Source organism: Falco cherrug, chromosome 11, assembly GCF_023634085.1.
Source record: "Falco cherrug isolate bFalChe1 chromosome 11, bFalChe1.pri, whole genome shotgun sequence".
Lineage (NCBI taxonomy): Eukaryota > Metazoa > Chordata > Aves > Falconiformes > Falconidae > Falco > Falco cherrug.
The window spans coordinates 22,955,847-22,980,361 of NC_073707.1; the positions used below are offsets into that span (position 1 = coordinate 22,955,847).

At 45.4% G+C, this 24,515-nt stretch overlaps 2 protein-coding genes across 3 annotated transcripts in view; one reads left to right on the forward strand and one right to left on the reverse strand.

The window, feature by feature from the left end:
- Positions 1–1,519: 1,519 nt before the first annotated feature.
- On the reverse strand, positions 1,520–21,775 carry EIF4E2 (eukaryotic translation initiation factor 4E family member 2). 2 transcript variants are annotated; one of them, XM_055723401.1, is made up of 8 exons: positions 21,642–21,775; positions 20,714–20,828; positions 19,317–19,451; positions 16,774–16,878; positions 13,648–13,800; positions 13,423–13,559; positions 4,550–4,628; positions 1,520–2,009 (listed from the first exon to the last, which is right to left on the reverse strand). In XM_055723401.1, exons 1-7 carry the CDS (start codon positions 21,659–21,661, stop codon positions 4,583–4,585), a joined length of 711 nt encoding a protein of 236 aa, XP_055579376.1. In that variant the 5' UTR covers positions 21,662–21,775; the 3' UTR covers positions 1,520–2,009; positions 4,550–4,582. The 2 variants fall into 2 exon arrangements, with proteins under 2 accessions (XP_055579376.1, XP_055579377.1); XM_055723402.1 differs by lacking the exon at positions 4,550–4,628.
- Positions 21,776–21,937: 162 nt separating this feature from the next.
- The window catches only part of LOC102058086 (cytochrome P450 2J2-like), a 119,947-nt gene continuing 117,369 nt past the window's right edge, over positions 21,938–24,515 (forward strand). Inside the window, exon 1 of the mRNA XM_027804308.2 lies at positions 21,938–22,052. The gene's annotated coding sequence lies outside the window, so the exon portion shown is untranslated. The remainder of the gene's footprint in view (positions 22,053–24,515) is intronic.

Here is a 24,515-nt window from a genome sequence, read left to right on the forward strand (position 1 = left end):
GTTGTACTTAAAAGGAATTTTAAGTAGCAGCCATAGTAGTACCTGATCACAGCAGGGAAAACAAACTGCACCTCGAAAAGTCTTTTGTAGAGAGCTGGTGACAAACAAGTGGCAAGAGTAGGAATAGGACTGTGGGGTCTCAAGAAACACACAGAGGGATGCCACCACTGGCCCTGCTCCCTGCCCAGTGAGGTGCCAGCAGACGCAAACTGCCTGACCACAGGGAGCAGTCCATCATTGGTGTCAGCGAACTGAACATTTCCCGAGACAGCCTGAAAACAAACCCTTCAGAAAACTGAACATTTTAAACTGTTTTCTCTGGTAGTCCTGGCTGATTTGAGTCTAGAGTTCAATAACACAACGAATTTGCAATTGGAGTCATGAGTCTGAAGGTCTCCCGGTCCCAAAGGCCAGTAATTGTCCCAGACACGGGCTGTTAGTTCTGCAGTTGCAACCAAATCAGAGCAAGCAGACCCTTCTCCTGGGAGACTGTGCAGGCATGTAGGGCAGGATGTGTGCCCCATAGTTGCAACCCAAGCAGCCTCTTCTCCTGGGAGACTGTGCAGGCATGTAGGGCAGGATGTGTGCCCCATAGTTGCAACCCAAGCAGCCTCTTCTCCTGGGAGACTGTGCAGAGCATATAGGGCAGGAGATGTGCCCCATCCATCTCTGGCCACAGCCTCCCCTTCTGGGCCCAATGCAAAAACTCCATTAAAAACGAAAGGCAATTGTGTAATTCCCCAAGGAAAAGGGAAAAAGGCTGGAGCTGTTAATGAGTACAATTAGCATTGTAGTCAAGCAGAATCAGAAGAAATAATTAGCTCCTATTGTTTCTGTGGCATGTGAACTGCAGCCACGCTGGCTTTCCAGGCAAGAACCCATCAGTCTAGCCTCACCCCGGAGGACAGGAGACGGGGTCACTCGCAGCCTCTCTTCTGGTCACAGCTTTCAGGCAGCTGTAAGCAGCAGCCTGGGCCATCACCCTGTTCTGCTGCATCCACCAGGGGTCCAGTCTCCCAGATGGCCGGAGACTTGCAAACCTCAGTGCACCCCAGAAGCACGCACGGCCCTGCATTCAGCGTTTCCTTGGACCCAACACAGAGCAGCACCACTGCCTCTCCACTGAGACAGCTAGAGTCAAGGCAACAAAGTGCCACCAAACATCTCTCTGTCGTAGTTTAAGGGAAGTTTGCAACCCTCTTCCCAAGAAACAGGGCTGGGTGCAAGGCACTGCTAACCAGGGAGTATGAAGAAGGGGCAAAGACAAAACAAGCATCTCATTTTTTAAGCAATGTTACATTTCTAACTCCTCTGCCCATGTAACTCCACAACTACAGCAAAGTTTGGCCGCTGCTGGCACTTGGGGTGCTTTGCTGCTTCGTGTAGGTGGGCAGCTCAAGGAATGTATTTTATGGAGCCAGCAGAAGTAGGCCTGGAGCCTTACCACAGCCTAGAGAAATATCATCCCACTGATTTTCAGACAGAGCCAAAAAAAAAAAAAGAAAAAAGAGAGAGAGACTGAAAGAAACAAAGAGACCCAATAATTTATTGGCAGAGCTGAAAGGGGGCATTTGAAAATCATAGGGCTGACTCTCCACTGGGAAGCTCCTCCCAGCTGCAGAGAGATTTGTAATACTGGTATCCCTCAGCAAAAGGCTCTGATGTTGAGGCAGAATCCCAGAGATCCTGCATGCCATGTAGAGAAAGAGAGGAAAGTGCTGCAAGATGCGGCCCCAAGGGCACACCGCTAATTGAAAGGTTGGCCTCCCGCCCCACTGCTAAAAAAAAGTTTGTGTATGACAAAATCAGCCTGTATTGTCACCGCTGCTGGAGGACTTCAGATGGATCCTTCCTCCAAGGAAGAGTGCGACAGATTGGCCCATGAGTCCCTTCAGAGGTCAGAGGGCACTGGTGGAGACCTCTCAGTGCTTTCAACACGGAGAGAGGAGCTTAGTGCCAACTCTTGTTCTCACAATGTGATTTTTGTGTTTCGAAAGCTTGAATTATCCCTGGAAAACAGAGGAAAGAAAGAGGTTAAAGGTGTTGCATTCCCTCAGATGACAGCAACGCCCCCATTCTACCCACCATGGCTACCAGTGTTACTATCCCAGTATGTCACTGAAAACCAATGCTCATTAAACCTCCTAAGCAGATCTGCTTTCTAACTAGAGACTGTTCACATGAATCAACCCACTGCTCCACAACACTTGGAACAAGGGAGATCCTGGTTCATCCTCATTCACTGAGAAGAAAAAAAGTGTCATCATCTGTGAGCAAAGCGTATGATAGACCCTGGAAACCTCCCTGATAGATTCTGGTGTTTAAACAGCTTGCAAGATCTCTTCCTCCCCAAGCATCTCTCCTCAGGAATTCTGCTTGGAGCACAACTATACCGTCAGTCCAACCTCCTCCTGCCTCTGTCCCTCGTATTTAGGCTCCTTCTGTCCTGCTGTCAACAAGCGTAGCTTTCTGGTCTTTCCTACCTTAGAAGAATATCTAATTTGAAGTTTCCCTCAAGTTTAAACAGAAAAGTTTCTTCAGCAGCTTTTACTCACATCAGTACAGCCACATGAGTTGCACAGGCTACTGACAAAGAAAGGACTGCTGGTCCACAAGCTTCATTTGTATAGCCTTGCAGCACATGGCAGCAATTGAAGACGGGGCAGGTTGCAGAAACCTGTGTTAATGCTTACTGCTAGCCTGTGAGGTAGCAGCAACAGGCAAAGCATATTTACACATTAACTGAAAGGCGGTGTAGGTTTTTTAAACTCAAATGGAAATAAATGAGATTACAATTATTTTGAAAGCATAGGCTGGCAGCTCTTCTGATAACAGGGTCAGGGCAGTAAGTTGCCCAAACCAAACACCTAGGGATGCCTCAGCACCCATCACACCAATTGGCAGAGCTGTGCTGAAAAGCAAAAGCTTCAGAAGGAAGGTGCTCTGCAGGACTGTAAAATCCTGCTTAAACCCTTAAGCTGGCATTGTGTGCTGCTAAGAGCTGTAACATCACAGCAAAGTGCATGCTGGAACACCTCCAGGAGGTGGGCTGGAGAGCTGGAGTGGCAGAAGGAAGTAAAAACCCTTAAACAAGTTACTCTGCAGAAAAAACCATGCCGGAGGCCATCTGCAGAAAACTGGGGTTCACCTTTGCACTTGCAAAGTAGGCTGTGCTGCTGTTTGGGAACATGATTCAGGATTAACTGGATTCCAGTTAATTTGCAACAATGGTTTACCAATCTATCCCATACTGTACTTTTCACCCATGACATCTACCTCAGGAGGACAGCACGCTTCAGTTCGCTCTCAGACAGGTTTCTACGTTCCCCCTCCTTTCACCCTTACTGGGGTGCCCTCATCACTACTCTCCCTGCCTAGCATAGGTAAACCAATACAGTTGAGAGCTAAGTCAGCTCTGTTGCTGTTTTCCTAATACACTTGGCACATTTACTGCCTTCTGAGACTGGTATTTCATGAACTGAGCTGGTTTCCTCTTCTGGAAGGTCATTTGAATATCATCTAACAATAACACCACTACTAGATGCCTGCGTAACATTTTGTAACCATTGATCCTCACAAAAAGCCAAATCTGTGAGGAAAGATAGATATTATTTTCACCCGTGACTTCAGAGCAAGCTATGAGGAACACTGCTTCCCCAAAGCTATCGAGGGAAGTTTTGGGATTCCCAGTGGCCCCTTGGAGCTCAGCTGTGTTGGGAGCAACAACATGCCACCATGGGGTGGGAACTGGGCAATGTTATGTTTCCTTCCAGCGGGTTTCTCTGCTCCGGCACTCGGGAGTGCAGCAATCCCACTTGGCTACAACAAAACACAACTCTTATCGCCAGGCCTCCTGCTAGCCCTTTTTAAGAAAAGGGCCTGCCATCAGGAAAGCAGGCACTGGAGGGGAAAAACAATCTGAGCCATGAGGCTCAAAACAGCCCTGGGCTCACCTTGGCTCTTTTCTCTGCACATCGCTGATTGCCACTACCAGAAGTAGCAGGTGGTTTCATCTCATCAGCCACAGCATTAATTTTTCTAAATACAGTAGCTACTGTGTGTCCTTCCTGAACAAGCTTTTGACAGAATATCTACTCTGCTTCAGCCCACCATCAAGAGCAAAGGCACGTATGCCAAGCTCCAGACGCCTCTCTCTGTGTCCACCACATGGATGTGCTTAGCATTCATTACCACTCCGTATCTGCTTACAGTGAACCCTAGGCAACAGCCCAAGCTGAAGACATATCTCTCAGCCTCCTGGGACCAGATCTGGGAACAAGTGCCTTGCACAGAAGGAGGACACATTAGCAAAACAGCACACAGCATCACAACAGAAAATGCTGCATGAATGGAGACCGTGGTGAATGTTGGCATCTGGTTAAAAAAAAAAAATTAAAAAAATATCATTATGACCTTTGGGAAAGAGCCAACAGTAGAACGGGCCCACCACTAGGCCTACAAGGCAAGAGAACATGCCAGTCCACTGGAAGAGGTTTGGAAGCTGAGAGGTATGCCATGAAGTCACATAAGAAGAAAGATGAGGCCCTACCCTGGGTGTGACAGAGGGAGGGGGAGCGCTCGATCAGCGGCCACTGCTGTTCACCAGGCCATGAAACTCCTCCCAGGCCCTGGCAAGCCAGAGGGAAAAAAAAAATGAAACAAAAAAAACAAAAAAACAGCACTTCAGATCAAAGGCTTCTTAACTTTTAATGCAAGCAGAAACATTCAATGGCGTTTGAAAGGCACTTGTCTTCAGAGAGCAAGGCAATATTCTCTGATAGCCCTAGTGGATAGAAGCATCCTTAAAACCCAGCCAAACATCTGACAGCGCAAGGCAGCTTTAACGTTCTGCACAGACATGAAGCGTTCCCACTGGCTGCTGGTGATATAGTCACATTAATACCCTGAGACAGGTATGACCTTCCCAATCGCAAATGGAATATCCATTTCCTATTGCTAATAAAATAGCTGATGTTACATCTTTCTGGAGGATTATCATGTTCCTTGGCTGGTTGAACTCAGCCAGTTACTGGCCTCATGCTTCACCACATACCTGCATATGTAGTAATCTTGCCAAAAGAGGCTTCTTTTAATGCCACATGGCTTAGTTATTACAAAATTCTTCGATCAGGTGGCAGAATCCAATTGTTATTAGAAAGTCTCATTTCCTATTGTAAACCTGCACTGTTAACGACGACCCAGTAAAAACATTACAGCTATCTGAAACAAAAATGTTTTCAGATAAGTTAGAGGGACAGGCCTAACGCTGTATTCCCTGGTGGAGAATGTTACTGACGGATGAAGCTAGCAGACTGAAAAATTGCTGTCTGTTTTACGAAGGCAGCATACTGAAAGCCCTCTCAGGGAAAAGATGCCAAGGTTAATGTGAGCATGACTATTATCTTCTGGGATCAGAGACATCAAAGAACCTCATAGTTCTCCATGCCCAGCAAAACAGTGCTGGTGCCTACAGCACATGCCAAGCCGTTTACTGAACCCAGGGAGCCCCATGGAGTTGGAGGGACCTTAAAGGGAACCCAGGTCAGTCAGAAACCCAGACTGCCCTGCAGATTTCATTGCTGGTACTAATCCAGAAATGGAAAACCTGTATTAGTCAGCACCTGTGCCAAAAACAGACCACCAGCTTAGCTCTTACCTGAGCTTCACAGAGTCAAGCTCCCAATCAGCATTTGCAAAAGCAGCTCAGGTGTCATATGCTCTTTCCCAGAAAAGTCATAGCCCAAACAAACACAGTCTACTGGCAGAGTGCCTGTCACGTGCACTCTGCAAGACTGTACACCACATACAGGCATAAGCAAGAAGTCTGTCACTGTGGTGTACAGCTTGGAATGTGACACTGCCTTCCCAGACCACAGGACAGCAAATCCCTGTTTTGAAAGCGTTGAAGGTGAAATCCTAAAGATCACAGACTTCAGTACCAGCAGTACAAGCCTGGTGAGTAAAAAATCACTTCAGTTCTTCCCAGTTCAAAGCTTCTTTGACAAAACTTCCAAGAAACAACTAAACCTCCATAGCCCCCCAGGGCACAGGCTCCTGTGACTGCCAAGGTGATCAGCTGGTTTAAGAGAGTTCCTTACCTATGGTGGCTAGGTTTTCTCCTCAGTCTCCCTCCACCCATGGTAGCTCAAAAGCCTCCTGATCTTGACTAGGATAGGCAAGCGAGTAACAGTCGCCCATGGCAGCTCCAAAACTACATGGTATCTCTAGCCAACCCTCAGACATGAGCCCTTAAAGCCAAAGGAAATATGAGGGGAAAGACAGCAAAGAGTGCTGTAGATGCAACAGGACAGCACACAGGACACAGCTGTTGCACACCAGGTCAGATCTGCAATTCAGCTTGAGGTACAGCAGTGTCCTTGTTTCAGCTGGGATAGAGTTAATTTTCTTCTTAGTAGCTGGTATGCTGCTGTGCTACGGATTTAGTACGACAATAATGTTGATAACACACTGATGTTTTAGTTGTTGCTAAGTAATGCTTACTCTAAATCAAGGACTTTTCAGTTTCCCATGCTCTGCCAGTGAGCAGGTGCACAAGACGCCAGGAGGGAGCACAGCCAGGGCAGCTGACCCAAACTAGCCAAATGGATACTTCATACCACAGAACACCATGCTCAGTATATAAACTGGGGGGAGTTGGCCAGGAGCAACCAACTGCTGCCTGGGGACTGGCTGGGACCAGTCAGCAGGTGGTGAGCAACTGTATTGCACATAACTTCCCCCCTCACCCTCCCCCCCCCTTGGATTTTATTCCTCTCTCTCCCTCTCCTCTCCATTGTAAATATTATTGTTGTTCTCACTGTTACTAATTTTCACTTTATTTCAATTATTAAACTGTTCTTATCTCAACCCATGGGTTTTATGTTTTTCCAGTTCTCCTCCGGATCCCACCAGGGCTGGGGGGGCAAGGATGAGTGAGCAGCTGCTGTCTGGGGTTAAACCACAACAAGCAGTATGCTGCTTGGAGGAGAGAAACCCACAAATGGCTCTTTCTGAGCAAGGCAGCAGCTCAGAAGCCCCTAATGGGTACTCCCCCACTGCCAAGTCTCCCCAAACACAGCCCCTTTCAAGGCCACAAGAAATCTTCCAGAGAAAGGAAAACTGCCCATGTCACCCAGTCAGCACATGGTACCAGACACCATGGGAACAACTGCCTCCCTCCAGAAGTTAGGGGGAAGAGAAACTGGCTCTGAAGCCCTCTTAGCTGCTGAATACAGGTTGGAAAGCTTCGCCTGTATCTCCAGCCTTGTCAAGAAGTCCCTGCCTTCATGGTCTTCCCTCCAACCTGCCATGTCTTGAATTTCTACCCCATTTCCATCACCCATAACCACATCTCTCTTTCCTCTCCAACTCGTAACTTCTGTCCTCTACAGAAAGGACATCAGGGAAGATTATTTGTCAACATAATCAATAATTTATTACCCCTTTCAAACCAAGGAGTTCCCTGTTCCAACGTCCCAATAACATCATGCACATAGTCCTTCAGCTGCCAAGTCCTTCTCACAGACACAGAGAAAAAGCTCTTCCAGCCAAGAATTTTTAAGCCAAGACCCTCATACATATTATAGTACTAATTACTCCAACTATCTGCTGACTTGACTGAAAAAAAATCCACCAGGATGTGTCTGCCCTAATGTACCTAAACTATGCTAGCAGAGCAAACTGCTCTCCATTTCGTACTGAACAAGGCTGCCAGTTAATTTCATCTGGCAGGATCTTTACGACCTGTGACGTGCCAAAGGCACAGTGCCAGAGAGTCTAAGAGGTTATTTTTATGTATGGACATTTTTAGTACCTTATTGCTATACTGTCTGCACAGCGGTCAGATACTCAGTGAATTGATCCCCAACACTTAGGTTATTCCCATTGAACAGATGGGAAATGGAAACATTAGCAGGCTAAATAAAGCCAGCCAGAGCTGCTCTTCCACACTCATTCCTGACCCACAACTGTTGAAAACTTCCCACCTTCTCCCACATTGCCCAGGGTCAGGATCCAAGTAGCGTTCCCTTTATCCCCATCAGGTAAGTTGGGGGAAAAACAATGCAAAAAGGAGCCACTATTGGAGATTAGCAAAAAGAGGAAGAGCAGCCACAGCTGCTTCAAGGGACTTTCCAAGTCACTGTTGTGCAAGCAGCACTAGCTGTTTTCTCCAATCACACTCTGTCTTTAAATCCTAGCAGTTCCCCTTCAGTATTTTTGTGTAGGCCCACCTCCTTACCACCTCCCTCCCCACCTAAAAAAGGAAACAGGGAGCCACAGTGCATGCTACCCTCACAACAGTCACCAAGGTCTTTCCCTTCCACCAGTCTGTATGCGACCTCCCAGCACACTGCCCACTCACTACACCCTGCAGATAATGGTGTCCAGAGCAGCACAGCCTCTTCCTGGGTGTTCCTTACGTTCTGTCAGAGTGATTTGGATTTGTTCAAATCCAGTCAAGAACTTTGTGACAGCCCTGAAAACTAATAGCTTTAAAAAAAATCTAGGATATTCTGCTACCGTGAAATAATTCTTTCACATATCTGGCAGTATCTGTAGCAAAGGCAAACAGGGAAGCCATCATGACTTTGAAATGAACACATCTGAACTCCTTGAAAAGAAACATGAAATAAATAGGTTACAGTCACTTTTTTGGCAAGAGACAGGCCACCAAGATAAGGAAGCCTTTTACAAAGTCACAGACACTTCCAAATAAAGCACACTACAGTGACAGAGGACAAATCAATGAATCCATCATTTCAAAGCCCAGGTCTGCAGAAGTGCTCTTAAGACTTACAGCACCTGGAAATATTACTGGAATTGAAGAATGGAGTGATAAATGAATAAAGCCAGTACTGCAGACTCAGGAGAAAAGGACAGCGATCAGATCTGGAACCTTACTGCTCTCCTCTAGCTTTTACTCCTGCTCTCAGACTTGAAGGAATGACGGTAAAACATTGCAGCTCTCTAGAGCTGGCAAGACCCAAGGCAACCTGCCTTCCACTGACAGGCATCAGGCAGTGTGATGGGTCCCATGTACAAACCCTCTAACTTTAGACAAGGTTAACCCTGCCCACACCATTTAAAATACAGCCAAAGATGACACAACTAGGACAGCAGCACTGAGGAGTCTTTCTAAAGTCTTGGAAATTAGCAATCAAATGGAAACCAGTGCCATAAAAACCAACAGTTATAGAATTAGCTGAACTTTAATGTACGAATGGAGACTTCTCACAAGCACCCCACCACCAGCCTAACGTCTCACAATCACTGATCTTCTTGCCCAACACCTGACACTTTTATAGGAGCTTCTCTTCCTCATTCCTCACTTTTTCTGTCATTGCCCACTTTTTTGTCCTGAGAACCTTACCCCTGCAGTCTCCTTACAGTGCATACCCTTATTCCCTCCACAGGATATCTGCTCGTTTCCTAGCTAAAATATAGTCTGAGGCCATTTCCTCCAGCTGCCTGCAGTGAAATGAACCCAGTTCTAGCCCTATTAAGATCAACTATTCTTCTCATTTACTCGAGCCATCCCATTAGTTATCAGTGGTGACTTTGAAAGGAAAGGATAGTTTTATACCCTGCTCAGCTCTCACTGCAGCAGGCACTTACAAATAACTGAAGCTTTGTTTTCAGAAAAAGCAGCCTTGCTTTAGAGCTGACAGGACAATCCATAAAGTCACACAGCAACCAAAATATTTCCAGACTAGCCTGCTCAGCGGCAGCCTACTGTATGGCCACAGGTCTGGTCTATCCTGGTGTATGAGACAGTATTTCTGAATTTGTCCAGGATTCCTGGATGGCACTGCAGGTGAGAGGTCTCAACACAGGAGACTGTGACTAACCACACAAGTTATCACCGCAGGAAAAGAAAGGCTGGTAACACCAGGCAGGGGAAAGGTGCATGCAAGACAGCCAAGCACTTCACGCTGCAATGCTCAAAAAAAAAAAAAAAAAAAAAAAAAAAAATCAAACTTCACAGAGATCACTTCCACTCCACCCCTCTTCCACTCCTCTTCCAGCTGCAGTTCACTTGCTACAGGTACCAAATATTTTCAGTGGCTTCACTGAAACATGACCAGACCGTGGCCAGCAATATTTTGCTTTCAGAAAAAGCACAGTGTACCTCCTAAGGCTAAGAGGTTAGGGTTGGGGTTTTTTTTTCCCCCCATCTTCTTAATTCCAAACCACAGGGACCACCACTGTCCATAACCCACTGTCACTGTTGGACCATGTCACCTCCAAGGTTAACAACGCTGACGAATAGAACCTATTAAGTGGTTCACTACTTCCAAGTGCACCTCTCTCAGTCCACCTCTGAGGGAACAAAGAGAAGCGATTTCTCTCCAGCTACTGAAACAAGGTAGCCCACAAAACGTCACATATGTTCTTTTCAGGTGCTCAGCACTGTAACACCTAAGGTACTATAAATCCCCTGGAATTAAGCAGAGTCCAAGAGACTGTTTTAGCTCTTCTAGCAAGATTGGAAATTAATACAGCCTAGGCTGACCCTTCCACTCGCTGGGATTTAGGCAGCTTGTCAATATCACAAGCAAGAAAAAGGACAAACACAGGAAAATTGCAATGAAAGATCTGCTTATTGAGCTAAATGCACAAGCCCCACCACTGAGAGCAGAAAGGACAGAATGCAGAATAGCTCCTTGGAATAGCTGTGAAGCAACAGATACTTTTCAAATGCAGCTTGGCAGCACCACCGCTTTCTGAAACAAAGGGGGCTGCAGCCTCACTGACAAGTCATGAAAAATGGTGTCTAAAAATGATTTAATATGAAATGCATCATCACAAAAGGAATATATAAAACCTGAAACACAGGGCTCAGGTTTCACAGTGAGGGGCATGCTAGCAATTTCTACAGAAGTGTTCATTTACAGTGTGTCAAAAGCTAATCCAGGTCAATTCACTACCTAGAAGTCAAGGTTTTGAGAAACGCCTGTTCTTTTCTTGCTAAGCGTGCTCCCTTCCCTGAAGCACAATCAATGCCAATCAAACCCTGCACATGAGCAGAGCTCTAGTGGAGAGATGCAGCCCATACAAATGAAAAATGCCACGAGCCCCCCTTAGAAAGGCAGCCCTGACAAAGCCTACAGCACGGCTCTTCCATTAGGGCCTTTCATAAAACACAGCCAGAGTGTGAATATAGAGTGCTGGCTAGAAAGCCCTCCCGAGTCATAAATCACATGGTACATGCGCAGCATAAGTGGAGTTTATTCATGACGGACAGTATTTCAACAGGGCTTGATAGATGGGTGAGGAAAAGCAGCCAGGCTTTATGGAGGATAGAACGAGTTACACAAGAGATTCTTCATTAGTGAGAGAACCTTAATGATCTGAAGCATAGCCAAGCGGAGTGAGACTGAAAGCTGGGGCTGTCCTGCTCTTCTCTGTCAACAAAGCAGGCACCATCACTTCTCTGCAGCTGCTGCTGCTTGCTGTCTGCTGGTACCAGGCAAGAAAGGCACAAGAAGTCTGTCTATGCATCACTGCACAGAAACTTCGCTGACAAGCACTTCTGCTCTGAATTTACACCAGTGCCCTTAGAAGGAGATGCTGGACAGCACTGCAATCAGACTGCTGCAGCTCAAGCGAGGCAATGGAAAAAACAAGGGCTCTGACAATCCCCTACATAGCAGAAGGTTAATTGCATAGATCTACTTCACTTAGGACACCATCAAATGAACTCCTGATTATCCCCCCTACTCACAGAAGAGTAAGTGGGAGAGAAACTAGTCTGCCTCTTTGGAAGAGCTGCTCCCAGCTGTAACCGGAGCTACTAAACTTGATTCCTCAAACACCTGTTATTCTTAGACAAGCTCATTTTGCACCATACGTCAGCAGCACAAAATGAAACTCTGATGCTATGCAGGAAGAGAGGGCAGCAAGCATGGCATGTTACACTTGTTGTAGGTAAATAAGACCACAATATTGGATGCACCATCACTCAAGGACTGACATCTGTCAAAGCAAGAACAGTTACAAACACTGCTATAGCAGTATTCTCTATGCTAGGAAGTGCTGGTGGCAATAGCTTATACGGGAAAGGCCACAATTTCCATTCTAAACTTGCTACATGAACACCACCACAGCTTAGGACAGTTGGCTCAGCACACAGCTTTCCCGATAGAGACTGAGAGAAGCCAAACACCTCCCACCACAAAGCCGCAACACCACAGCCTGCAGTGTGCTGCTGCTGAAGAGGAGTAAGATACCCCGTCGTGTGTCCACAAGCACTTTGCTCTCTCATCATATGGACAGAGAGTCGATAGTGCCCTCTCCTGGCAAAAAGTGCCTGAGAACTGTTACTGGTAAAAACATGAAAAAAAATCATCCGGAGGGGCTACATGGAACACCAGGAGATGCTCACAGGCAGTTTAAATGAGATCTTTGTATTATTGCTAGTGACCCACACTCAAAATTTGTCACAACTGGAAGCTAACCGTCTGCTAAAACCCAGGATTGATCTCACCAAACTGTCTGACAGCACACTGATGACAGGGTGATTACATTGCAAGGACAAGCTAGCATACCAAAAGGAAGTCATGAAAGGTACCTGTACCCTGATTACGGGTTAGATGAGAAAGCTCACTGCTCTATCATGGTCTTATCAATGTATTTCACTTCTTTTTCCAAGCAGACCTTTTCAAGTATTAATTTAACCAATATGACCTAATCACTGTATTGGTTTATAAAATATGCTTAAGAAAAAAAACCTTACGTTATTTACCTCGAACTAATATCTATATATGCAATTTTTTGTCACTTTGTGGGAAATAAAAGTCACGCTGAATGGCCTAGTATGGTAAGCTATAATATGTTTATCTAAAAATACAGCTGTCCTCTCTGTGTACCATGATCTTCTAGTCTTGTTAAAGAGCCTCTGTCACCAGGGCCTGGAAGACTTAATATACGACGTTTATTATGATTAGAAATCATTTGTACAGCACTGTAAATTCACACAGCACTTTCCTAAGAACATTTATAAGTCTAATGGCACTATAAATTCCCGTTAGCTTCCGCACTTTATTCCCCAGTATCTCTATTTATTCAAATGATTTCATTCCCCCCCCTGCAATCTTGTCTTTGAATACATCAAGCCACAGTCCCACACGGGGCTGCCCATCTCCAGGTGACAGGCTGGGTGTATTGCTAAAAAAACCCTGGACTATACACGTCAAAAAATAAGGTTTTACTATTAGAACCAAACGTCCCTAACAGCAGCATGATAATGACAGATACTTGGCTTTCAAAGCGCACTGGCAACAAATGCTGCTGTTTGTATTACTGCTCGCAGCGAACAGCCCTAATGCACACGAGTACTTCTTTCAATTCTTGTGATCTGTATTAAATTGCTCAAGCATGCATGCAACCAGCAGCAGGCCCTCCCCCTGCCACCACACGTACTTGATGCTATCGGTGTGTGTTTTATATTCCATGATGGTGTTGGGAGGTAGGTTCAGCACCCTTCGTAACGTATCACGTATCCGGGCTGTCGTGGCCTGGTCGCTAGCTGTCTTGTTCCATATCGAGATAATATCCTCCTACAGAATAGCATGTGAGGGGTAAGCAGATGGTACTTTTTGTAGCCCTGCCAAATGGAAGTACATGCCAGTTTTCAGAAGCACTTACCTGGAATCGGACAGAGACGACTGCCCCACAGATTTCTTCTCCCACCATAAACTGTTCTCCCAACATTGCCAGAATGAGATTCTCCCAGCATCGTGATGCTAAGCCCTTTCGCAGACGGATAATCCATTTACCACCATTTTTGTTGGCATCATCCTAGGAAGAGGGGCAAGAAATCAATTTGTTTTCTTCTAGCTATTTTTCTGCTTCCCACAAGACAGCAGAGCCACACACCAGAGCAGATATTGATTGGGTGGGGCAAGGGACAGAATGGAGGTATTTTCATGCAAAAGCATTTTGCTTGTCCCCCACACAAGCAGACGTATACCACTTACTTTGAATACAAAGTACCTGAAACAATGACTCTCAGTGTTCCAGACCAAGCTCTATGTGTGTGCTGAAGACTTGAGCTCTAGTGTTTTGATACCACTAGCAAAGACGAACACCAGCCTACCAATCTGCACACAGAACCAGAGGCAAGGATCCTAAAACTACTCCTAAACCCCAGACCAATTCCCCCTTTGTCTAATCCCCTGTTTATGTAGCTCCACTTGTAAAACAGGAAAAATCCCTCACTGCAGAACATGGGAGGCAGGGAAAGAGTTTGCAAAGTGATGTTTAAAAGCAAGCAAAACGTTGACAAACACTTTCCTTCCATGTTTCCAGGAATGGGCTCACAAGCTGTGTTAACACAGAAAGGACCAGTCCGTTCTCTGGGAACCACTGACATTATCATATATCATACAGTTGAATGTTTGTTCCAGATTACAGTGACCCACGGAAATAACCAAAAATGAGGGGAGAGAGAGTAAAGAAAAAATTTATGCTTAGCACCCAGTCCATCACCTCAATATTGTGATTCCGTGTGTTGCACCTGAAAGAGCTGAAAACTGCTACAGACTCCCCTGCTTCACAGAACGCACACTATGTCAAACAGCAGCTCCTCCTCTGTGCAGAATGCTGTGGCATTCCCTCGTACAACACTGTAGCTGGGAAATCTTACAAGGTGAGAGGGGAACAAATTCCATCCAAAGCCGAAGACAGAGAGGTAGGAACAAGTCAAAGAGGTGGCAGTTAGGAAGGGAAAGGGAAGACAGGTCTAGGACAGAAACAGAAGAACAAAGGATAACTCAAGAGGGAGCTGCACAACACAGGACATCTCTGGTCAAATCACCAGCAATCCCCTCTGCCAAGCTGGGACACACTTCAAAGATGCTAGGCAAGGCAGCCCTACTCTTCTTAATGAAATGAGATTAACTTTATTTTAGCCTTAATGCTTCTCCAGGGCTCAGATAAAACTAAACATTTGTGTGCTTTTAGAGACAGCAAGTGCTAACAAAGCAATCCTGAGCAATCAAGGAAATGTCAAGGAAGTGCCAGCATAACAGCAGCATTCACCAGACTCCCAGTTTTCAGGTATGTACTAAAGCCTGTACTGAAAGGGGAAGGCGTCAGCTCTGGATAAACCTCAAAGCATGACAGCAGCCACACGCATGGCAAAGAATCCAAAATCAACACAAGTTCTAGGAATGTGGCATACTCCCACAAGATGTGAACCACTTTCTGATTAAACATCCTTGTTTTCCAAATTATGAACATCACACTCTTAAGAATTAAGCCATCTAGGCTTCAGCCTTTAAGCAGGGAGTTGGGTTTAACTCCTCAAACTTTCCACAATGACTAATGGGGGTCAGAAGAGAAAACAGTATTGCTCAAAATATTTCAGAGGTGGTTTAAGCAGGTTCAAGGCTAGAAAGAGAACAGTGATTGGAAAGCAGATGCTGTATTGTGTGTTTTACGATTACTGTTAGTTTTCTTTCAGGTTAAACAAGCTTTGGTTCAGTCAAGCATTTGATTTCCCTTTACCAGAATAATAATGATCTGCAGGCCAGTAAATCATCAGGGAACATTAGGCTTAGTGCTTTTGACTTTACCTAGAAAAGGCACAGATGGATCCAGAAAAAGATCAGAGCTACATACACACATATATGTGCCTACAAGAATCACAGCAAGTAAGCATTAGTTTGGAAGAAAAAGGAGCATGAACAAAGCCCTACAGAGCAAGCAGCAAAGGAAAAGTCAACAGCAAGATCTCCGGTCCTCTTCTGTAAATACAAGAAGGGAATGGGGCCAGAAATAAAAAATACCAAAGAATCTCTCCATCTTAAAATGGCTACAGGGAAGCGTTTTATAGAAATTCTGGTATCACTAACTTGTGGACTCTCTGGTCAACACGTTACGAGAGCAGCTAGCTCAGTAGGAGTCCAGAGAGGGTTAAACGTTTTATATAAATTGTATTTGCAGTAACTGGCTGTAAAACACCTTGCTTAAAGTAATTGCCAACTAGGGTCACATATAAATTTCTCAGGACCAAGCAGCATAATTAGGTACTTCAGAACAACACATAAAATCCTTGTATTGCGAATGGTATTGGTCATTGCTGGAAGCAGGCCAGGAACTGGAGGAATGATTTGCTAGGCAAAGATTTCCCCCCCCCCTTTTTTAACAGATTTTGACAGGAATGAACAGAAACAAACTGCCTGCCCTGGAACAAAAAAAAAAAAAGCAAATAAAGGGCTAAGTCATCTTTCCATCTCCAGCTCTACATACAGCTGTAGGCTTTTAACCATATGCACCTCTTCTTCCTCTGAAAAAAGGAGGGTTGGTTTCTTAAAAAGCTTTGCTGAATTCCAAGAACAGAGGATCAGCCCTTCTACAGGAAAGTCCCACACTGCTGTCACTGGGCAAAGCTGTAATAAGTGGCAAGTGTCTATATTAGGAGGCACAGCACTTAGTTGGGGTCCCCTCTTCACTAGACTCCAGGCAACACTGCCCAGGGATCCTCTGGGCCCACAGGCAAAGGCAGTTCTGCAGCCTTTGGGGGAGTGCAGCTGGCAACTCCCTGTGTCTTCCCTCTCCTCTGCCAGCAGGTTACAGGACTGCTAGGTTACATGGGACAGAGTTCTGACGACAAGTTTACAGGGAACCTGGGAGAAAGGACTGCACCCAAGAGAAACCTGGAATGCCATTGACTGTAGAAGGTGTAGAAGGAAGAGTCCCTTCACTGTAGAAGGTTCCCTCCAGAATACTCTGGGAAGTACCAAGACAGAAATGAGAGCTCCAACTCACCTCCCACATGGGTTTGATTCCCTCTTTGAAAAGGTGGAAGTCACTATGGCCTGTCAGGTCCCCGGGACGTACCATGTGACTGTAAAACCGCCAGAACTGCTCCACCTGCAATGACACGGACCACACAATGAGGCTGCTGAAACTGTTCACAGCCAAGATTCCTACAGAAACAGGGTTCCCTTTTTACACCAGCTGGCTAGACCCACCTTCTTCTCTTTTGTTCTACTTTCTTGTCACAAGGGTGTTGGTTAGGATACCCAGAAGGCAGCAGTAGGATCAGAGCTTGAGTGCCTGTTTCTGACTGGCTCCATTACCAGATGACCACTTGAAATATTCAAGGTGCCTCCAAAGTCACTTGGTGCTTGTCTGAAGAAATCTGTGCTACAATAACTGCTGCTCTAAAGAACAGTTTCAAACATATCTTGTAAATCCTACTGTGCAAACTTCCAAACACTGGATATGTGTCAAGTGCATCAGCTACAGCCAAGCCTCTCTACACATTAGCCCTGTGTTAACCACTGCTCTCTGCAATAGTGGAGACTGCAGGAGCCTCCAAATAAGACATTTTTTTGTATTTAATTTTACTGTATCCAGGTTTTAAGCCAAAAGATGCATTCTGGTGCTGGTTTAAGATCTTAAGGCACCATTCAGAGCTTTTATTTAAATACCTCTTACTTCCTTTTACAATCTGCCATGGTACATTTGGACCACTTCACTTTGACCAGTTTTCATTCTGGCATCCCTGCGTCTACTTCAGACAATCTGGCTGGAAGGCAAAGGAATTATCTTTTGTAATTCTTAAAAATAGCATATTTATCCTTTAAGATTCTCTGGATAAGAAAGGATATTAGAGAGGCTGAATCTTTAAAACAAAACAAGGCACTGGAAGAGATCATACTAATTTCCATATTTTAAGAGAAGTCTACTCAGTAAGACAGTAGCTATTAAGCAGACCAGCAATGAACATGGAAGGGTCAGACACCATCCCAACTACCTCATCAGAGACCTCAATGATTTGGTCAGCACTTGGAATTCTGTCCCAATCTCTGATCTTTGCCATCCAAGCAGGAATTTGCTTTTATAGCCAATAAAACTATGAACCAAGACTGAGGTGAGGTCAGAAGCAATCTATTTTTGTCAGACACATCCAAATGCAGTGTGGAAATTACATTCTTACACTGAGTGAATATGCCCTCTAATGGTTAGCATTTAAAAGCTTTTATACTGAAAAGCAACAAATAAATCTGAACCCAGATTTAGCCTCAGACAATTCTTTCTGAAGCATGTTTTCCCTCCTCAAACAGTACTTGGAACCAAACACATTATCAGATCTGCTGGCCAGTCTCTCTCCACCCTGACTGATCTCCAGCACTTCCAGCCTACGATAGCACCCACAAATTCTTTGCAGCAAACAGAATGTGTGAAGTTCTTCCTCCAAGGAGCTAAAAATCAATGTTAAGTCTACCCTGATTTCACAGACTGAGAAGTTATTGCCAGATCATCAAGCAGTAACCACGTTTTTCATTCAATGAACTAAAAGTACTTGCTCTCACAGGGGAATAGGAGCAATAACTACCCATAACGATAGGCTTAGAGCTATTCTTTCCACTCTTATCCTGCATGGATGCAATTAACACAACCCAGCTGCTTGGACAGGTATAGTTTTGCAGCTTTCCTGAAGGGGTATTTTTCTTGCATTGCAGAAGACAGATTTACTGGTTGGCAAAATTTAACATTTGCAAAGGACTCTGGATAATATGGACAAATACTAGATTTTAAAAAAAAGAATAAAACCAGAAAGCTGCCAACAGAATTCCTAGCCTTGAGAATGGTATTATATGTAGTGCCTCTACAATGGAGACGTGTTTTGCTTATGTATCTTGGGATCTTAATGACTGTTTTACACTGCCAGTACCATGCAACAACCCAACACCGCCTTTCCAGGATACACTCAATTTATTGCAGGTATAAACAACCACAAAGAGTGGAAGGGGAAAAGGAGAGCAGTTTGCCTTTTAATGAACTTTACTGCAACACCAAACTGCACCTCAGTCATCACTTCCAGACAGACAACCAGACACCAGCTGCTTACACAGCACACCAGATGCTTGTTCCAAGCACAGTCTTTGTGGTGGAAATATGGACGGGGGGAAGTGGGGGTATGGACGGACTGCACAGTCTTTGCTTCACATCTACATTGTATCCAGAAAAGCTGTTCCTTTCTGCTTTTGCTTACCTGTCAAATTCTGCTCCAGTTAGATTTAAGCTATGTAGGAGTTCTTTTCATTTTCTACTATTATTCCAGCTACCACCACTGCTGCAGGTGCAGATGTCTAGCACAGGGCAGAGGGGAACTGCTTAAGACATGTCACCTGCTGTAGGTAATCCAAGAACTCATATGTAAGTCATGGCAAATCACTCACTCTGTTCCTTGACAACAAGAGCACAGCCTGCATGTGCATACACAGAGCACACAGGAAGTAAGCCAGCCACGATGATCGTGCCATGCTCAAGTGACACAACAACAACAGAGATATACTCACGGAGGCAAAGGTGCCAATCTGTTTAATGTTCTGTTCATAACTCTGCGAGCTGGTAGGCCTCCCGGGTGTTCGTCTGGAGTACCAGAAGGTGTAATTATACTGCAAGGGGTGCTCAGCTGGCCCTGGGACAACAGCCTGCAGAACACAAAAGCTTGCTTACCCCTTATGCACTCCTCTAAAAGGGGAATGGGAAAAATTACATTCACAGTATCAGAAGTCTACATGTTCCTGACCTCACAGACTATAAACCAAACAACTGTTCCTCATTTTTACTGAAAAATACTATCTCTGTTAATTGTCTGGAGTGGATGATTAGGCTAACAGCAGCTCACTATTTCAAAGAGTATTAGAAATTTTCAGTACAGGGATGGCTAAGGAAATAACTTAAGCTCAGGACAGCATCATAAAAAAAGCAACCCTCATAACTATTAAAGATAGTTTTATTCAATTTTCTCAAGGGAAAAAGGACAAACTAAAGAGTGATACGAGAGTTTTAACTTTTTCAAATCAGGAAAAAAAAAAGACACTCTCTTTCTCTGGGAATAACAAAACCCATTTGTACTTTTCCCATATACTTAAACCATGATTCAAAAGCAATTATAACTTTTTGGTGACACTAACTCCCTTAAGCAACCAACACCCTAACACTCTGGGAGGATTAGTCTTAGAACTCGTTATGTCAGCTTTGGTGGAACCCATTGCTAGCAGTGGGCAGTGATCATTTTTCAATTTCCAAAACACCTATTTCTAATTAAAAAGACTTCTAATGAGCATAAAAGAGCCTAACACTCATTACCCAAGAGTCAAAATCGAAAGAAGAAAAACCAAATCACAAAGCCCTTATCTTGTATGAGTCACCAGGGCTTAAATCTCTACTCTCCTCTTGTCTATGATAAGTTTATAAGGATTCCATTACTTTAGACAGAAAAGTTTTCCTAAGCATAAGATTAACAACAACAACAACAAAAAGATGGATAATGTACCTTCTTAACTAGGCTACACTACACATAACCCATCTTAAAGAGTTATTTCAACAGTGGCACAAACACAGCCTGGTAAACCAACCACAAGCCACTACTCTCCCACTAACCCGTCCTCCCCCCAAATTTTTTTTGGGGGGAAAATAAAGCTTTATTTCTCATTTCTACTCAAAAGCCTAGCAAAGTACTAGCTGTGTTTGTGAAGGAAGCATTCACCCTTCAGATTGTATGCCTCCAAAAGCGACATCAAATCACCCAAACGCAAATGTAGCCCCTCTGTCTTCATTACAACAGTAACAGAGCACTAAGCGACCACAGCCCATCAAGACTTATTTTCATTATTCCTGAACTCAGGATTGATTTTCTAGCACTCCTACATCATACTTTAGTGATGGAACATAGATGCCAGCACCATACCTTCCTCTTGGTAGTACTCTGTGGTTTCTCTCGATCATTCTTTTCCTTCTCACTGTCTTTCTGTGTGTTATTCTCCTCATTCTGGTCATGGTCTCCACTATCATCATCTTTCAATCTGATAAAGAAAAAGAATAATGAAAGTGAGTCTTACATCACACAGCTGAGAAGGTCTGTACCAAGCCCCAGCATCTCTGCTTCTAAGCTCCCCCATGGTACAAGAGCCACCAGTATTTGGAAATCTATACTTGACAACCCACACAGTAAAAACTACTACTGCTCTGCACGCCCAGAGCCCATCACAGGCATCTTAGGCACATGTTCTTAAGCAAAGTGAGCAACAAAATGCCTTTACAGAACAAACTCAAGCAGCATCGTGCTAGATACTGATCTGCCACAGGGAACTCCAGGTGCCTGTGAGGGTCCCTAACCAGCCAGGAGGCGAACATGAAGACCTGTCACCGTAACTTTGCTGACTCTCTCCCACCCTGCACCCCATGCCCCTCAGCACAGCAGAGGCTGCCCCTCAGGCGAGCAGACACCACACCAGCACCCGGCACCCCACAGGTCTCCCCGCCCGCCCCATTCCCGGCCAAGGGCCGGAAAAGACGAGCGAGCAGCGGGGCCCGAGGGCGGCCCGCCCCACGGCGGTGCCCGGGGAGGGATCCCTCGCCGGGAGCTGGGCCTCTTGCCGCCGGGCACTGCCTCCAGCCCTCGGCCCCGCAGCCCCTCAGGGCCGGGCAGCAGCACCCGAGCGGGGCCGGGCCGGGCACCGGCGGGAGGAAGGGGGCTGTGCGCGGCCCCGTGACTCATCGCGTCTCGCCCGAACAGCACCGGGGCAGCAGCGGAGGGGAGCGGCCGGCGGGCAGCTGGGCCGCGCTGCTCCCCGCAGCGGTGCAGGGGGCCGGGGAGGGCCGCGCCGCCGACTCACGCGTCGAATTTGTTGTTCATCGTCGCTCGCTGCCGCCACCTCCGTCCACCTCAGCGACTTCCGCCCCGCCGAGTCCGCTCCCCAAAGCCTTCCGCCGCTTCCGGCAGCGCCGCCGCGCCTCCCCGCGCTTCCCCCCGGCGCCGTAAGCACGCGCACCGCGGAAGGGACGGCGGGAGAGGGAAAAGAGCGCTCCTGGCTGCCATTTGAGCGAGGATTGTGTCGGGATCACCCCTGCCGGGCGGCCGCCATCTTAGTAGCGGCAGGCGGGCAGAGCCACCATCTTGGGTGTGGCGCGAGGCGGGCGGGAAAGTGCCGCGAGGTGAGGCTTGGGGGCGGCGCGGGCGCGACTGAGGGGCGCAGCCAGCGGGTTCGTGTACCTTGCCGTTTTATTCCTGTCTTCGTTTGTCCCTGGTAGGTACAGTTTTAGGAGTCAGTCACACTTTCAGGGGTCTGCCCGACATATCTCCTGTAGTGACAGACAAGTCCTAGCCCAGCTGCCAGCCCCCATCCATTCCTTGTCCGTTCAGTGTATGGTGAGGGGTGGCACAGATCTTGACAGGGGCTGGGGTATGATCCCCACGCAGGCCAGTTATCAACGTCCTTCGCTCCATTCTGTGAACAGATCTGTCAAGATCTACAACTCATTGCTATAGCTGCTGATACTATTTCTCCAGCATGCCTTACCCGAGACATGGATAGTGTCCAGGGAAGGGGAGAGGAAAAATATACTGTGCCAGTGAAAAGCCTGCAATGCCTGAAGTGCTAGTAGATGATAACAGACAGTTTATAGAGGGCAGGGGAGACAGTCCCTTCTCCAGCATCTCCTCACACTTGAATCCATTCCCAGGTTACCCCATGAGCACAGAATCTTCTCATAGTATTTTGAAAACCTCTAACCAATAATTTCTGATATCTAGCAGAATTAGTAAATGATTTCTGACTGATCTAGTTTCTGTTTCTCCACCAATTTGTGATTTGGAGAGTCAGGGAAAATCCATAGCATATAGGTCAGGAAGATGGAAAAAAAGGATATCCAATGTATGTGAGGTACTACATGTCCTCTGTTACTATAGTCTCTGAGTGTATTTATCCTTGCAAAGCACAGTAATGTGATGCTGGTATTCCTGTTTTACTATTTGGAAGCAAGGGCAATGGGTGTCTGAGCAACATCCCTGAAATCATAGAAGTATGGCAGAAGAGGGAAAAGGGTTCTTCCAAGTCCTAGACTAGATATCCTTACCACTGGATTTCTAATCCTGTTGTTTTATAGGCTCAAACCTGTGCTTTTAATCTTAGAAGACAGAAAATTATTTAGAAATAAATATGAGCAGAAATAGTTTAAAAACTCATCAGTTCCTAGTTGGTTGCAGTAACACGTAAATCTTTGTGCTCTGAAGACCAGCAGTTTATGAAAATCTTTCAGAAAGAATGTGTTACACAAATTGCTATGGAGACCTGTTCATAGATAAACCTGATGTGCTGCTTCCTTTGCTGGCCTCAGTCTCTGCTGACGTCAATATTAGTATAAGAGTTCTAATACCTTCCAGGAGCCAGTTCTTAATTAGCCAAAAGGTTTGAATCCCCTGCCTTCTGGAGGAGCTTTAATCAGCCTTTGTTTTCCCATAGGACAATCTACCTTATTACCACAGTTGCATTTCATTTCATTGAGAATTTCAGATACCAGCTAGTCTTAGCTTCTTCTCCTCAAGAAAGTGAAGTTGCAATCCGAAATCACCACCTCCGTGGTTTTTTTTGCTACCTAGACCTTATGCAAATGAATAAAGATACCTGTGGCAGATCAGATGTTAAGAAAGAAACTTTGCCTGTGAAACAGTAACTGTAGGACAACTGTATGCAATACTGAGGATTGCTCTTACCCTGTAGAAAACAGCATAAAGGCTTCTCTGTTCATGAAGTTTCCACACTTGCCTGGGAAATGACCAGGGTTAAACTGTCAAGGACTCTCCCATTGCTCTTGATCATACAGAACAGAAAATATATTGGGGAAAATTAAGGTGTCCTCCTGAAAGACAAAATGAACATACAAAGATCTTTTTCACAGAGTCAAAAACTAATGACTTAAATTGCCAAGATATCAATTACTTTCTTGAAATTGCCCAGTCCAAGTGCCAACTAATTATTACGAGGTGAGAAACAGGGTCATGCTGTGCTATCTCCTACAGAATCATTTATTTAGAAATTATTAGGCACTCTTAAAGATTGATTTTAGAGCACCGGAGGATGCAGTAATTACAGTAATCAGAAACTTAAAAAAAAAAACCCAAACCAAACACCACTGAACTGAAGACTTCACACTGATCAAGACTCTGGACTTTGATCTTGATTTTCTCAAAGACATCCCCCAAAGCCACATAGGTCTTATCCACTGGGAAGACCGCCTACATGAGGTTGGATATAGATTTGAAGTATTCTGTTGATACAATAAATTTCACATATAGGCACTGTTTTTTCTAGAATTTCTGTGGGGTTTATACTTAGCTTGTACCAGCTTAAAAGAAGCCTAGGGTCATTATACTGGTACCTTTATAGTGATCTAACCCTTGAAATCCTGTATAGAAGAATGGTATAAGTGATACCTGTGCAAAAAAGGAGAGAAACTGAGTACAGGTTTATTCATATTATAGGATGTAGATGATGTCCAGCATCCTATTCACACTGAAGAGTTCCTCAAGAGTTGTTCAAACTCACCCTTGGGTAGTTTTGCAGCCTAGGAAAAAATATAAACAACATGTGGTGTTTAAATTGGTGAGAAGGTTCTATTGCATGGCTTTGCTTTGTCTAAGGATCATCCCTAATTAATATACCTTAGTGCCAGGAAGCCTTGTAGTGTGGTATCCTGGGTGCACCCTATTG